We start from the raw sequence: 12,791 nt of genomic DNA, 5'->3' as shown, positions 1-12,791 counted from the left end.
CACCGCCGATTGGCCGAGAACCGACAAAGAGGGCGTTACTTTCAGCTCTCTCCCTTTCCTGGTTGGCCCGTTCTGCTACTAAGGCAAGGGCTAAGGTTACCACCAATGACTCATTCTCCGGGCGAGAAAGGCAGAAACGAAGCTGCACGACGCCTAGTCAAAGATAAAAACCGAATCCGTAACCGAGGCGACATCATGGCTGGAATGCTGATTCAGTGCTGGAGTCTTGGTGAGGTATATTTATGGTTTCAAGATCAAGTATTTAAATACAAAATAGTGTTTATCATCAATATTATATATAGATATATACACATACATACATTTAAAATGTGTATTAATAACCACATCAAGCCAATCATTCTTCCTTGCCCACAATGATATCTGAAAAGACAAAGCTGTAATGGCACCTAAAATCACTGTTCTGTGCAAAATGTCTTTTATTCTAAAGTCAGCAAACAATCTGGGGAGCACTTAAAATGATTTCCTTTAGACACAACCTCCACCAGTGATGGGAAAAAGCTGACACCTGTCAGGCCGTGAAGGAGGGTTTATCCAGGGAAATCTGAAAAGGAAACTGCTGTATGACAGCAGACCTGTACAACATTTGCTTTTAAAACAAATCTCAGACAAAAAATACAGACACCAACAAGCTGTGTCTGTATGTACATGCAATCTGGCACTACATTCTCAATTTTTACATAAAAAGCATGCAGTGATTCATCTCTTTCATTTACATAGGGACATTCTACTGCATGGACATCAGGACTCCCCCCACTCCCAAAATCTGTAAAACATGCATGGAGGCAACCATAAAAATCTCCACAACAATTTTGCAAACAATGAGAACATTTAATAATTGTGGCCAGTTATAATAACCAATTCATACAAAAGAGCTGATGATGAAAACAAAAAATAAAGATAAATTAACAGCCGTAAGGAGGAGGAAACTGCAGGGGAGGATTGCTCTGCTGTTAGTGATATGAAAAGTCCCCCCTCGACTGGACTGGAAAAGACGACCACGGTCACAAGGGAGCTCCACTAACATACCGACCGGACCGCAAGAGCGTTCTCGCACAATGACCGCACCATAGCCCCAGGAACAAAGCGATGTGACCGAAATGTTACAACGTGTGCTTCAGTGGTTCCACTGTGATCCTAGCTGGGGAAACCTCACCCCGCTCTAGTGATGGGGTGGAACAGGAATAACAGGGCTATGCAAGTTGACAAGACAGACACCAAAGACACGCCATTCCCCACAGACAGAGCATGGACCGGCGGCATCATCCTCAAGAAGCCATTCAGTGCGTTACTGCTGTCCCTACGACACCACGCCCACTGGACCCTATGCTGACGTGCATCTGGCCTCAGAGACAGACATTATGGATGACAGGGGCAGACGCTGAAGCGGCTCTGAGGCTGAGCTGAAGCCACCGCCTGTCCCACACTGCAGCTCCATCTACCCTGTGAGCCAGACCTTACCAGCTGCACACCTACGCTCTGGCGTCTTTAATGCATCTGTGTTTATATATTAGTTACACTACAGTCCACACATTCCTTTGGTGGTCCGATATGTAGAATTTATGAGTGACCTCACCTGATTAACAAAAAAAATAGATGGGTCACACAGCTGTGCAACAGAGTTTTACAGTCAAGGCCATTGCAGGAAATAAAAATTAAGTCTTATCACAGTCTGTTCTCCTATCTTTTGATCCCTAAAGCCAATAAAAGTATTTGGAAAATACCTATATTCATGTGTATATAATGACTAAAATCAGCTTTTTTGTCCAGTCAGGTACATGAAGATCAAACCGAAACCACCTGACCCTCCACCCATAAAGATAACCCAGAATGCTTCAGTTCTTAAGAATGGCTAGATTTACTACCTATCATTCTGAACAAATTTTGAGGTTTACATCTGGTATGAGGGGAACACTGACCAAACATACAACAAACTGACCACAAGACACTCACTCTGATATGCGCATGCACACGCGTGCACACACACACACACACACTCTCTCATACACACTGTTACTGAGATGTACTTCCTCACACATCCTTCAGGACAAGGACTCCAGGACTCCTATTGGTCAGTTTCATTATGTCTCACATGGTAGGATAACCAATGAGAACCTGTGTGGTCCCCAATTTAACATAACTAAACTTGAATCTTGAAGTGGACAGGGGGCGCAGTCTGTCTGCCACACAGCATAGCAGGAGATTTACCAAACCCAGCTGGATGAAATGGGAGTCTGCATGAGGTGGCTTTGTTAAGCAGTTCAGATTTAATACATTTTTTACCCTCTACACAAACCCAGCTTAAAAAATCCAACTCATAAAACACAACAGCAGCAGATGCCAGTAAAAAAAAAAAAAATCAAGTAGGGAGGGATGGGGGAGGAGAATGAAGAAAAATATATATTTATATGTAAGAAGAGCGAGTCCTGGAGGAGTGTGGGCAGGTCAGAGGTGGAGGAATGGGCAGGGGGTGGAGCCGTGGGCAGGGTAGAGGGGGTGCTGTCACTTCATCGCATTAATTTACACTGGAGAGAAAAATGTGGAGCAGTTCTATCCGACCAGAGATGGAATCATGGTGTTTTAAGGCAGGGGAACATTTTTTTATGCAACATTTTTTCCTGTTCTCACTCGTTCTTCTCTTCTCTTTCTCTCCCTCTCTCTCTCCCCCTTTCCTTCGATCACCGTGTGAGGGGGAGGGACTCCTTTAAATTCTGAAATCTCGTTCAAGTCTCGACTACCTAGTAGTCATCCAAATCGAAGAACTCGTCGTCGTCTCCCTGGTACTCCATGCCCTGGAAGTCCACCCGGTAGCGCAGGATCCCTGCACAGCAGAAGAGAGGGGGGTTAGGATGCATGCCCTCCTCATGCAGGCCTCTACTGGGGGCAGCAGCGTAGCATAGTGGTAAGGAGCAGGGCTTGTAACCAAAAGGTTGACGGTTTGATTCCCCACTGGGGCACTGCTGCTGTGCCCCTGGGCTAGGTACTTACCCACAATTGTCTCAGTAAATATCCAGCTATAACATACTGTAATATATGTATATTGCCGTGGATAAAACCATCTTCTAAATGGCAATAATGTAATGTAAAGTGCATGAGGGCACCTATGGCAAAGCTATACTAACGCTATGCCAACACGTATCGTCTGTTTTAGGCACTGCTCAATCAGTTACACCAGGTTCATCCAAAGGTCCACACTCCATACATTTGGATATGTAACAAACATGTTCAAAAATAAACTTTCTGTAACTTTAGTAACTGTAAACTGTGCACTTTTCTGCTCATCTTAAAAGTAATTTTCCATGCAATCAGAAGGTTAACATTATCATTACTGCGCTTCGTGAGTCATGCCAGCACAACATAACTGAATTAGAATCAGAAAAGATTCATAATATCAAAAGATGGCCCATGTCCTGGAGGAGCACGCTTCACTCCCTCCTGAAAGAGGAGCATCGTTGACCTGAGCAACACTGGGGTGACTCAGCATTTCAGTAAGTACCCTGCATGTCATGACTGGGTATAACCAGCACTTATACTGGAACTGGCCCTCCTGGTCATTACTACAACACTACAAACAACACAGATGAATGCAGTAATACTGATGTCAGTTCAACACCCACCACCAATGCCCCCGAAGCCCTTGACAAACTGCGACCCCTCCTGGCTCTTGTCTGTGACGATCTCCAGCGTGGCACCAAACTTCTTGTAGTTGTTGGCGAACCACTCCAGCAGTGGCATGCTCTCAATCAGCTCATGCTCCTGCCCCGTCTGTGAAGATGCAGGGAGAGCACACAGACACCAATCACGCTTCACATCATTTCAGTTTAGATTTTCTCATCAGCATGTATCTGGGGCAACCTGTCATAGTGGCACACCTTCTTTGAAGGTCAAAGGTCAGGGCCCTGTTTGCACAGGGCAATTCAACCACAGAGCCTCTCTCAGGCGCACAACAGCAGGGTCCAACCAGCAAAACATGCCATCTTCTGGTCTAGAGATAATGACACTATGACGTAAGCGTCTGGGCGGCAGACGCAGCTCTCACCTCTTTGTCTGTGAAGTGAGACTTGTCTTTCTCCTGCTCTGGCGTCAAGTACAAGGTCTTCTCATCTGGAACCATCAGACACACAGTGGAGTCAGAGACACAGACACACAGAGAAGTTAGAGGCACAGAGACATGGAGAGAGGGAGACCCTACATGGTGCATATGTGTGAGCACACGGATACCGTTCTCGGAGGCATTGCCCTCGGCGCCGTGGCAACGCAAGATGTAGCGCATAGTGTCCAGGTTCTCGTAAACGATGAGGATCTCCACCGCGCCCATCTCCAGGGCTTTCAGGGTGTCGTCCACGCCGAAGCAGTACTTCCCCGTGTCCTGGCTGATCTCATCAAAGTAACGGCCTGGGAACAGAGACAGAGCCTCACACCCGCGCCTGTGCAGGAGACACGTCCTCACACCTGCAGCCGTGCAGGAGAGAGACGCCCTCTCACCTGTGACTGTCCTACCCTGAGGAGCATTAAGAAGCTGGACAGTGTCACCGGCCAGTGTGTCAGCGATCTGCCCTTCTACTTCTGGGTCTACACAATGCTGAACTACATCGCCTCCTAGCCTTCACTCAGGGCATTGCAGATCTAACGCGCGTCCACACACAGCAGTGGCCAGAGCACACCTTTAAAATACAAACAATGTCTCATGACCTCCTCGGTCACTGTGGCTTCATTTCGCCCTCTTGGCTCGTGCTCTCACTTCAGAATTAAAAAGCCTCTAATCCAGGCAGAAACAGATACACACAGAACTCATGAGTACCTATGAGTTTCTTCTCCTGGATGAACTTGACGTTTGACAGCACCTCTGCCGACAGCTCGATGGCCTGGTTGAAGCCGTTCTCCCCTCCGTATGAGATATCCACCAGCTTTAGGACCTTGGCTTGTAACCGCTGAGCAGAGAGAAACAGTCAACCCAACACAGCCCAGAAATCCCCCATCCCCAACACACTCAGCACGATAAACACAGCCACACATGCTGTGTGTAAGAACAAAGTCCTGAACAGACATTCTTGTTTTTATACACAAGAATGGAGGCCTGGGACCCTGGAGTAAAGATCTTCACTGATCTTTCACGGAACTAAAACTCATCTATAACTCGCCAGGGAGACAAGGAGCATACAGATCCAGACAAACACTGCTGAGGTCTACTGCTCCCACCAAACCCATTCACCACTCCCCAACACCACATCCAAACCCTGCTGGTCAAAGCCATTCCCTACTCCCCAACACCACATCCAAACCCTGCTGGTCAAAGCCATTCCCCACTCCCCAACACCACATCCAAACCCTGCTGGTCAAAGCCATTCACCACTCCCCAACACCACATCCAAACCCTGCTGGTCAAAGCCATTCCCCACTCCCCAACACCACATCCAAACCCTGCTGGTCAAAGCCATTCACCACTCCCCAACACCACATTCAAACCCTGCTGGTCAAAGCCATTCACCACTCCCCAACACCACATCCAAACCCTGCTGGTCAGAGCCATTCACCACTCCCCAACACCACATCCAAACCCTGCTGGTCAAAGCCATTCACCCACTCCCCAACACCACATCCAAACCCTGCTGGTCAGAGCCATTCACCACTCCCCAACACCACATCCAAACCCTGCTGGTCAAAGCCATTCCCCACTCCCCAACACCACATCCAAACCCTGCTGGTCAAAGCCACGCTGGCAACTGTCTACAGACTAGGTTGCACACCAGCAGGTGACCACACACTAATCAGGCTGAAAACTAGTTCGTTACTGTGTACTGACCGGGTCGAACATGTCCGACTGGCTTAGCTCTGTCTTGAAGTCAGCTGATCCGGCCAGAACCATGCCCGCGACGTTGACCTTGTCGTTGGACACGAAGAGCTGGACAGCCGTCTCTGCCACTTTCCGCACGTAGTTGTGTCTCTTCTCCATCCGCAACCGAGCGAATCGCAGAGCCGACTGACCACCTCGCCCTGAGAGAGAGACACACAGGGACCACGTTCACCACACAGGACACAGGAGAAACCATCCTGGGCCCCAACAGAGACAGCAAACTCGTTAGGCTTTTGAATGATCAATATGAGAAAACAAATATTCAGGTGTTCGAGAGTTCAACACCAGCATCCACACTGACTCAACAACCATCTCAGGGAGTTACCCTGTTTTTTGGGTAGGTTTAGAGTCGGTGGTCGATCAGTGGTGTGGTCACCGTGCGGTCAGGGAGTTACCGTGTTTTTTGGGCAGGTCCACAGTGAACTTGTGCAGCACCTCCCTGGTGTTCCCCTGCAGCGTCCCGAACAGAGCGCCACTGCCGTCAATCACAATGAAACCAAACTTACTGTCATCTGACAGCAGAGCAGTGAGAGCCTGGGAAGGAGATGGAGAGACAGAGGGAGAGAGTGAACTGAAACGCACAGTTGACAGACTGGATTTGAGCAGCAGCTGATCCAACTCAGTGGAATCTCAGCTGCTCGGACCGCTCAGCACTCCACCCATATGGCCAGCTGGGCATGTCCCGAATGCGGCTGCATATCTCCCCTGTGGCACGCCCCGAACGTCCCCACACGTCTCCCCTGTGCCACACCCTGAATTCCCCTGTGCGTCTCCCCTGTGCCACGCCCCGAACGTCCCCACACGTCTCCCCTGTGCCACACCCTGAATTCCCCTGTGCGTCTCCCCTGTGCCACGCCCCGAACGTCCCCACACGTCTCCCCTGTGCCACACCCTGAATTCCCCTGTGCGTCTCCCCTGTGCCACGCCCCGAACGTCCCCACACGTCTCCCCTGTGCCAGGCCCTGAATTCCCCTGTGCGTCTCCCCTGTGCCACGCCCCGAACGTCCCCACACGTCTCCCCTGTGCCAGGCCCTGAATTCCCCTGTGCATCTCCCCTGTGCCACGCCCCGGATGCCCCTGTGCTTCTCCCCTGTGCCACGCCTCAAATGCCCCTGTGCATCTCTATGCCATGCCCCGAATGCCCCTGTGCGTCTCCCCTGTGCCACGCCTCAAATGCCCCTGTGCGTCTCCCCTGTGCCACGCCTCAAATGCCCCTGTGCGTCTCCCCTGTGCCACGCCTCAAATGTCTTCCCACCTAAGAGGGCACTGCTGAAACCTGTGGCTGAAACCCACATTTCGGGTGTGTGTGTGTGTGAGGCTGTTCCCTCTTCAGCGGAGCTGTGCATGAGTTCAAGGCAGCGAGAGACACAGGGCTCTTACCTCAGTGTGGAACTTGTTGTCACACAGGTACAGGGAAGTGTTAATGGGTTTAAAAGGCTCAAAATCGATGTTGACCTTCTTTTCCTTTCCCTCCTCTGTCACGATGGTTCCGCAGTACACCACCAGTCCATTAGGGGGCACTGCAACAGACAGGTCTAATCAGGACAGCCCACACCCTCAGCAAATCACCCATCCCATAATGCATGCACACACGTGTATGAGGACACACGCAGTGCTGGATAAACCCAAACTGCCCACTCCCTCCCACCACGGTTTCAGGTGTAACATCCTAACTGCTTTCAAAGGTCTACAAGTCAGCTAGGCATCCACTTTTGATGTCTGGCAGCTAAAATAGCAATGACAAACTGCTAACCATGATAATAAAGCATATGGAAAAAACTTTTAGCATAAGCAAACAGGTGGTTTGTTTTAAGATGAAACATTTCAGACTGAAGGGAACTGAAACATGATGAATAGCCCCGAGACCGAAAACTAGACTAGAGAAAACCATACAGCTGGTTACCTTCATCTGAAAAAACTCAGACATCCAACTGTTTCTCACAATCGGATCCGGCACAAGGTAGAACTAGAACCAAATTAGGATTCTGCTTCAGTTCCATTCTAAGAGCTGTTTCTGCCCGCTGCCAGGCCCAGGAAATCAGCGGATATTAACACCTACCAAACTTCTACACACACACACACACAACCACTGCAGAAAGTTAAATAACAGCTCCTGAAGAAATAACTGATATTCGGCCGCTAATGACACAGAGTACAATAAACAAAAAGGTAAATAACAGCATTAGCATTGTGTGATGGATTGGCATTTTCAACTGTAGTCTGCCGTTGACTTTACTAAACACATGGTACCTTTGCAAGTTTCAATGGATAAAAGGAACTGCCAGGTGACCCGCTGTGACTGTCAGTCCAATTACCTTTGACCTAACCCCAGGATAGTCAACTATGTACAATATGTGCTCATAACTTGTGGAAGTCTTCTAATTATTACAATTATTCCTATACGTGCTAGTGTCGTATAAATGATATTTATGATTTTGTCACTCTGGCTACACTGAACACTGGCTATGTATCTATTTTAGCAGTAATATATGTCAAAAATGTGAATATGGTTATGACATGAATTTGGTTCCAGTTCACTAACACACAATCTTTATAACAGCTCGCTAGCACCAGCTTCATCACAGTTCACTTACATGGCTGCCACTGACCCTGACAGATAAAATGGAAATGCTGTGAAGCCAGAAGGCCATGGTTCTGCTCAGTTTAGGTTTTGAAATCAGTGTGAAAAGAGATACTGAAAGCAGGTGTGCAGCCACCAGTGGAGACTCAACAAGGTGAAGCTAGGCTGAGGACACTCACTCTTAAGGCATAGACCTGTATTGTGGAAGTGACCAGCTCTATCCTGCCAGGGGACAGACTGCTGTACATGCGTGCGCATACACATACATACACATACACACACACACACACACGCTCTCCTCACCCTTGTTGTAGAGTTTGAGTCTCTGCTGTACAGAGGTGATGGCGCCCAGCACAGACAGTCTGTTGACTCTGCTCTTGATGTTGGAGGCTGTGCCGAACTCATCTGCCAGCATTTTGGCCACTCTAGAGATCTGGTCTTTAGGAGGGATGATCAGGGAGATCATGCTGGTGCCATTCCTGGTGATCAGAGTGTCCAGTGGAGTCAGAATGTCACAAACAGATACAAAACCACTCGCAAACTCTCTCTCTCGCACACACACACTCTTGATCAAACACAGGGCATTCACAGGTGTGGGTCTCAACTACAGGATTTCCTGTTGAACTGGAAACACCACCACACTGAACATTAATACAGCACACAAACAAACAAAACTGCTTACAGAGTAAAATCACATTTACATCACGACCAAAACACTTGGAAAACACATTTAGAAAACAGATCTGCCTTGGTAGGAAAAAGCCATACATAGCAACGTCAGTTCCCGCACTCTTTAAATAATTGTTCTGACATAAAATACACTCAAACACACTCGATCTTCCAAAGCAAGGGAAGGTGTGAGTGCATTCCAGAGACAGCAAGGTAAGACGCGAGTCAGACCTACTGAGTGGCAGCAAGGGGGTAAACGAACATAGTGAGAAAAACCCGAGGCCAGCGTTTCATGAACGCTACTCACTCAGCCAATGACGGCAGAGGTGGAGAGTGGGTTGCCCCCGCCCCAAACCTTTTGTTTGTTTATCCTCGCATATTCACATATTCCACATTGTTCCCCTCGCCAGCACCACTGAACCGTACGTACTGTACACACTGGCACTGCCCTTGGTCCAAGGACTGCGTTTCACCGTGACTTTAAACGCCACACTAAGCGCCCTCGTTGGCTGGTTCAGGGGCATCCCTTCGTAACGGGTCCTGCGCAAATCCTCAGATCTTTATATCGAATGGGCGACTCAGTGTAATCATCGGTGCCCGTTATTAGTCCATCCATTCAACATAAACATCACTGGATCTGCGCCGCCCAGCTCTAAACCGATCCCGGGAACAAACAGATCATAATCACGCAAAGAACATAGGGGGGAAAAACTAAACGAGCCCACAGCCAAGTGAGACGTTGCGCAGTAACAAATGACGGGTGACTACCAACTTGCCAACACACGGACAACAAACAGAACTGGCCGAGTGTAAACAATACGCGACGAAACCTTTAGTTAGCTAGACTAAATCTACCCCTAAACCATAGGAGCTACAACAGAGTGCGCCGTGTGAACGCATTCGCACTGGAAAAGTATTAATCCCAAGACTGAAACCACTGTTACTTTATCCCCACGGCGCGACACGCTGGCGGCAGGAGTGAGCGGTCAGCGAAAAAAAAAAAAAAAAAAACACTGCGATGATCACGGTGAGACAACTGCTTGTAAGCTGGCTAGCAAATTAGCCCGGTTTTACAAGACATGACATTTTAAATACACCGGTCCTAATTACCGGTTATGACAGGAAAAAAAGTCGTTATCTTTCCAGCTAACTACATCACTAACAGCAATGTGAGGAACTCTCCGATCATAGCGCAGCGGCCCCGGCTAATGCCAAGGCCTCAGTTATTAACGACGGCACCGAGGACCCGACCGCTCAGACCAATACAAACTTATATCTATTCGGGTTCAACAAATTATGCTTTCAAACGCCACAACCCCGATTCCGATTGCCGTAAATCCTGTGGTGTCCGCGCTCCACCCCTCAGACCTCGGCCTACACACACAGATGTTACCGCCGGCGCTCAAAGTCTGTCCATGCGCATCGAGGCCTCCCTCCGGTCGGTGTCGCGAACCTCCCGGTTTCACCCGAACCAATTTCTCCTGCTTACCCCCGCGCCGCCTCGAGACTTTTGATCAGCTTCTTTATCTTCCATATCTCCACGTTCCTGTCCGCTGCGCTCGGATCGTCCGCCATCTTTCCTGTAATCGTCTCAGCACCTGAAGAGAGAGTTTCGTGAGAAGATGGAAGGTGACGCGGGAATGAACGACATGGAACAATGCTCCGCTGATAAACAAGCCCTTACTAATCAGCCCTGGGACATTTAATCTAATCCCCCGCAAACCGACAGTGCTGACTACCAGCACTTCTCACCCGAACTAGCCGAGAGGGGAGACCACTCTCCGGGCTGCGAATCTCAGTAAACTGCGCTGCTTGCCAAGGCCTACGGATCCCTCCCAGGCCCTAGAGTCCACCTAATTCCCCCCCTTAACCAGTGAAGCGCGGCCCAAACCGATTCCCCTTCTCTTAACGTTGTGCTAGCTGCAGCCGATCAGCCGGCCGCAGACATGTCACGTCTCCCTAACAGCCGCGCAGATGGTCCGGCCCTTCCGTACTTGCCTCTGACTCCGCCGCTCCTCTCGGTCTCTGTGCCTGGGCCGTCGCTCGCGCTAGTTTCTCGGCTGCTGCGTGACGTTGCTTCTCGAGCCGGTTCGCTCCCTTGCGCGTGGTGCGAGGGGGCTCACGTGGGGGGAGGAAATCAAAATTCCGGTTAAGATCACATCCTGGAAACAGCTTAGATACAGCGGATTCGGACCTCAGCCATTGGACCACGATGACCTTGCAGAGGAAGTGGGCGGAATTAACTGACGAAGTTGCTTGTGGGACATGTAGTGCAATGTGTGTCTCTGTGCCTTGGCTTGATTTCAATGGTTACAACAGTGAGTGAGTTTCAACACCATGGGCGTTGTTAAACATGCTGAATGTATACAAGAAAAACATGCACTTTCATGATATAAGTATCACTTGAACAGAACCCCAGTTACAAAAGCACCGGTAATTAACACAGGTAATTGAAACTGACAAGTACCGCATGCGGTATTTCCCTGAAAAGACATTAATTCGTTGGTCAGATTAGCAATGCCTCTCTGACCTAGGTGTTTATGTAAAGCTTTCGTCAAAGCCGTGTTTCTGTCAAATAAACAAGATCAAAACTAAGTGTCGCTGTCATTTTTACGAACACTGTATTGTATACTGTATCATAAGAGATTCTTAAGAGTCGGACAATTTGATGCCCGTGAGACTCATTTTAAATTCTATCTCCAACAGCAGACGCTACAGTACGCAACGAGGGCAAGAAGCTACCAATATAGATTATGCTGCACTCACCATTTGACTATAACAGATCCATGAGTGCTTAACTATAACTCAATAACACTTAGTCTGTGTAGCTAACAGTTCCTCTCTCAAGGCACAGGCTCAGGCTTTATAAAGAAGACACTGCGTTTGCTGTGTCTGCTCGTGTAGAGTACAACAGGGTCTGCGCTCTCTTAGTCTGACGTCTAGTAACCTTTAGACAGTTGAAGATAAAAAAAAAAAATAAACAGCAACTGGAAAATAATTCATGGAAGAGAGCTCAGTGATGTCACAGATGAACTATCAAATGCCTATCGCTCCGATGTTTTGGGTAACTCTATTGACGTATATCGAGAACAGTGGTTCGTGAAGGTCATCAATGCATTGCATGTATGTATTTGGTTGAACATTTAATTGTACATAAAAGCGGACAAATAAAAATGCCAAGAAGTTCAGTCACTTTGTCTGAGAATCCAGCAGGTGTCGCCAATGTGTGCGCATATGTGGCTATGATTTCATGATGATGAACATGGCTTCAGTGTTAACATGGACTTGCAGGTGTGTATATGTATATATGACTTATACTGTTATAATGCTTTGTTAAACTGATTGTGTAAATTGAAAATTGCCCATTCATACCGACACTCTATTCAGTCTTATGTAGGTTGGTGTTGTATTTTGGATGAGTGATTCAAATGAGCCCAGCCTACTGTGCTTTAGTAATTAGAAGCAGCAGCCATGGGCAATGTCAGGGTCAAATGCTGCCTGTGAAGGCAGGATATCATTCTTGCTTCAGCTGTTCACCAACCTCCTCTGCCTGACTGAGATGAACAGCAGGAAAGCGTATTTACCTCAGAGGGGACAATAGCGGAGCTTTGAGCAGGGCATCCGGGGGAATTTTGGTCTTCTGAAGTGTGATGGTGAAATTGCTCTGGA

General features: G+C 48.4%; 1 protein-coding gene across 2 annotated transcripts; it reads right to left on the bottom strand.

The window, feature by feature from the left end:
* Positions 1 to 439: 439 nt before the first annotated feature.
* LOC118774689 (eukaryotic peptide chain release factor subunit 1) lies at positions 440 to 11,312 on the bottom strand. Of its 2 annotated transcripts, none has more exons than XM_036524116.1 (11): positions 10,875 to 11,113; positions 10,612 to 10,720; positions 8,757 to 8,932; positions 7,253 to 7,392; positions 6,268 to 6,406; positions 5,822 to 6,012; positions 4,820 to 4,949; positions 4,240 to 4,413; positions 4,058 to 4,122; positions 3,636 to 3,783; positions 440 to 2,839 (listed from the first exon to the last, which is right to left on the bottom strand). In XM_036524116.1, exons 2-11 carry the CDS (start codon positions 10,695 to 10,697, stop codon positions 2,757 to 2,759), a joined length of 1,332 nt encoding a protein of 443 aa, XP_036380009.1. In that variant the 5' UTR covers positions 10,698 to 10,720; positions 10,875 to 11,113; the 3' UTR covers positions 440 to 2,756. The 2 variants fall into 2 exon arrangements, with proteins under 2 accessions (XP_036380009.1, XP_036380008.1); XM_036524115.1 differs by lacking the exon at positions 10,875 to 11,113 and adding an exon at positions 11,121 to 11,312 and having other exon boundaries at positions 441 to 2,839.
* Positions 11,313 to 12,791: the final 1,479 nt, after the last annotated feature.

This window comes from Megalops cyprinoides, chromosome 3 (assembly GCF_013368585.1).
Source record: "Megalops cyprinoides isolate fMegCyp1 chromosome 3, fMegCyp1.pri, whole genome shotgun sequence".
Lineage (NCBI taxonomy): Eukaryota > Metazoa > Chordata > Actinopteri > Elopiformes > Megalopidae > Megalops > Megalops cyprinoides.
The sequence above is the reverse complement of the archived record's forward strand: the minus strand, read 5'-3'. Positions and strand labels throughout refer to the sequence as shown.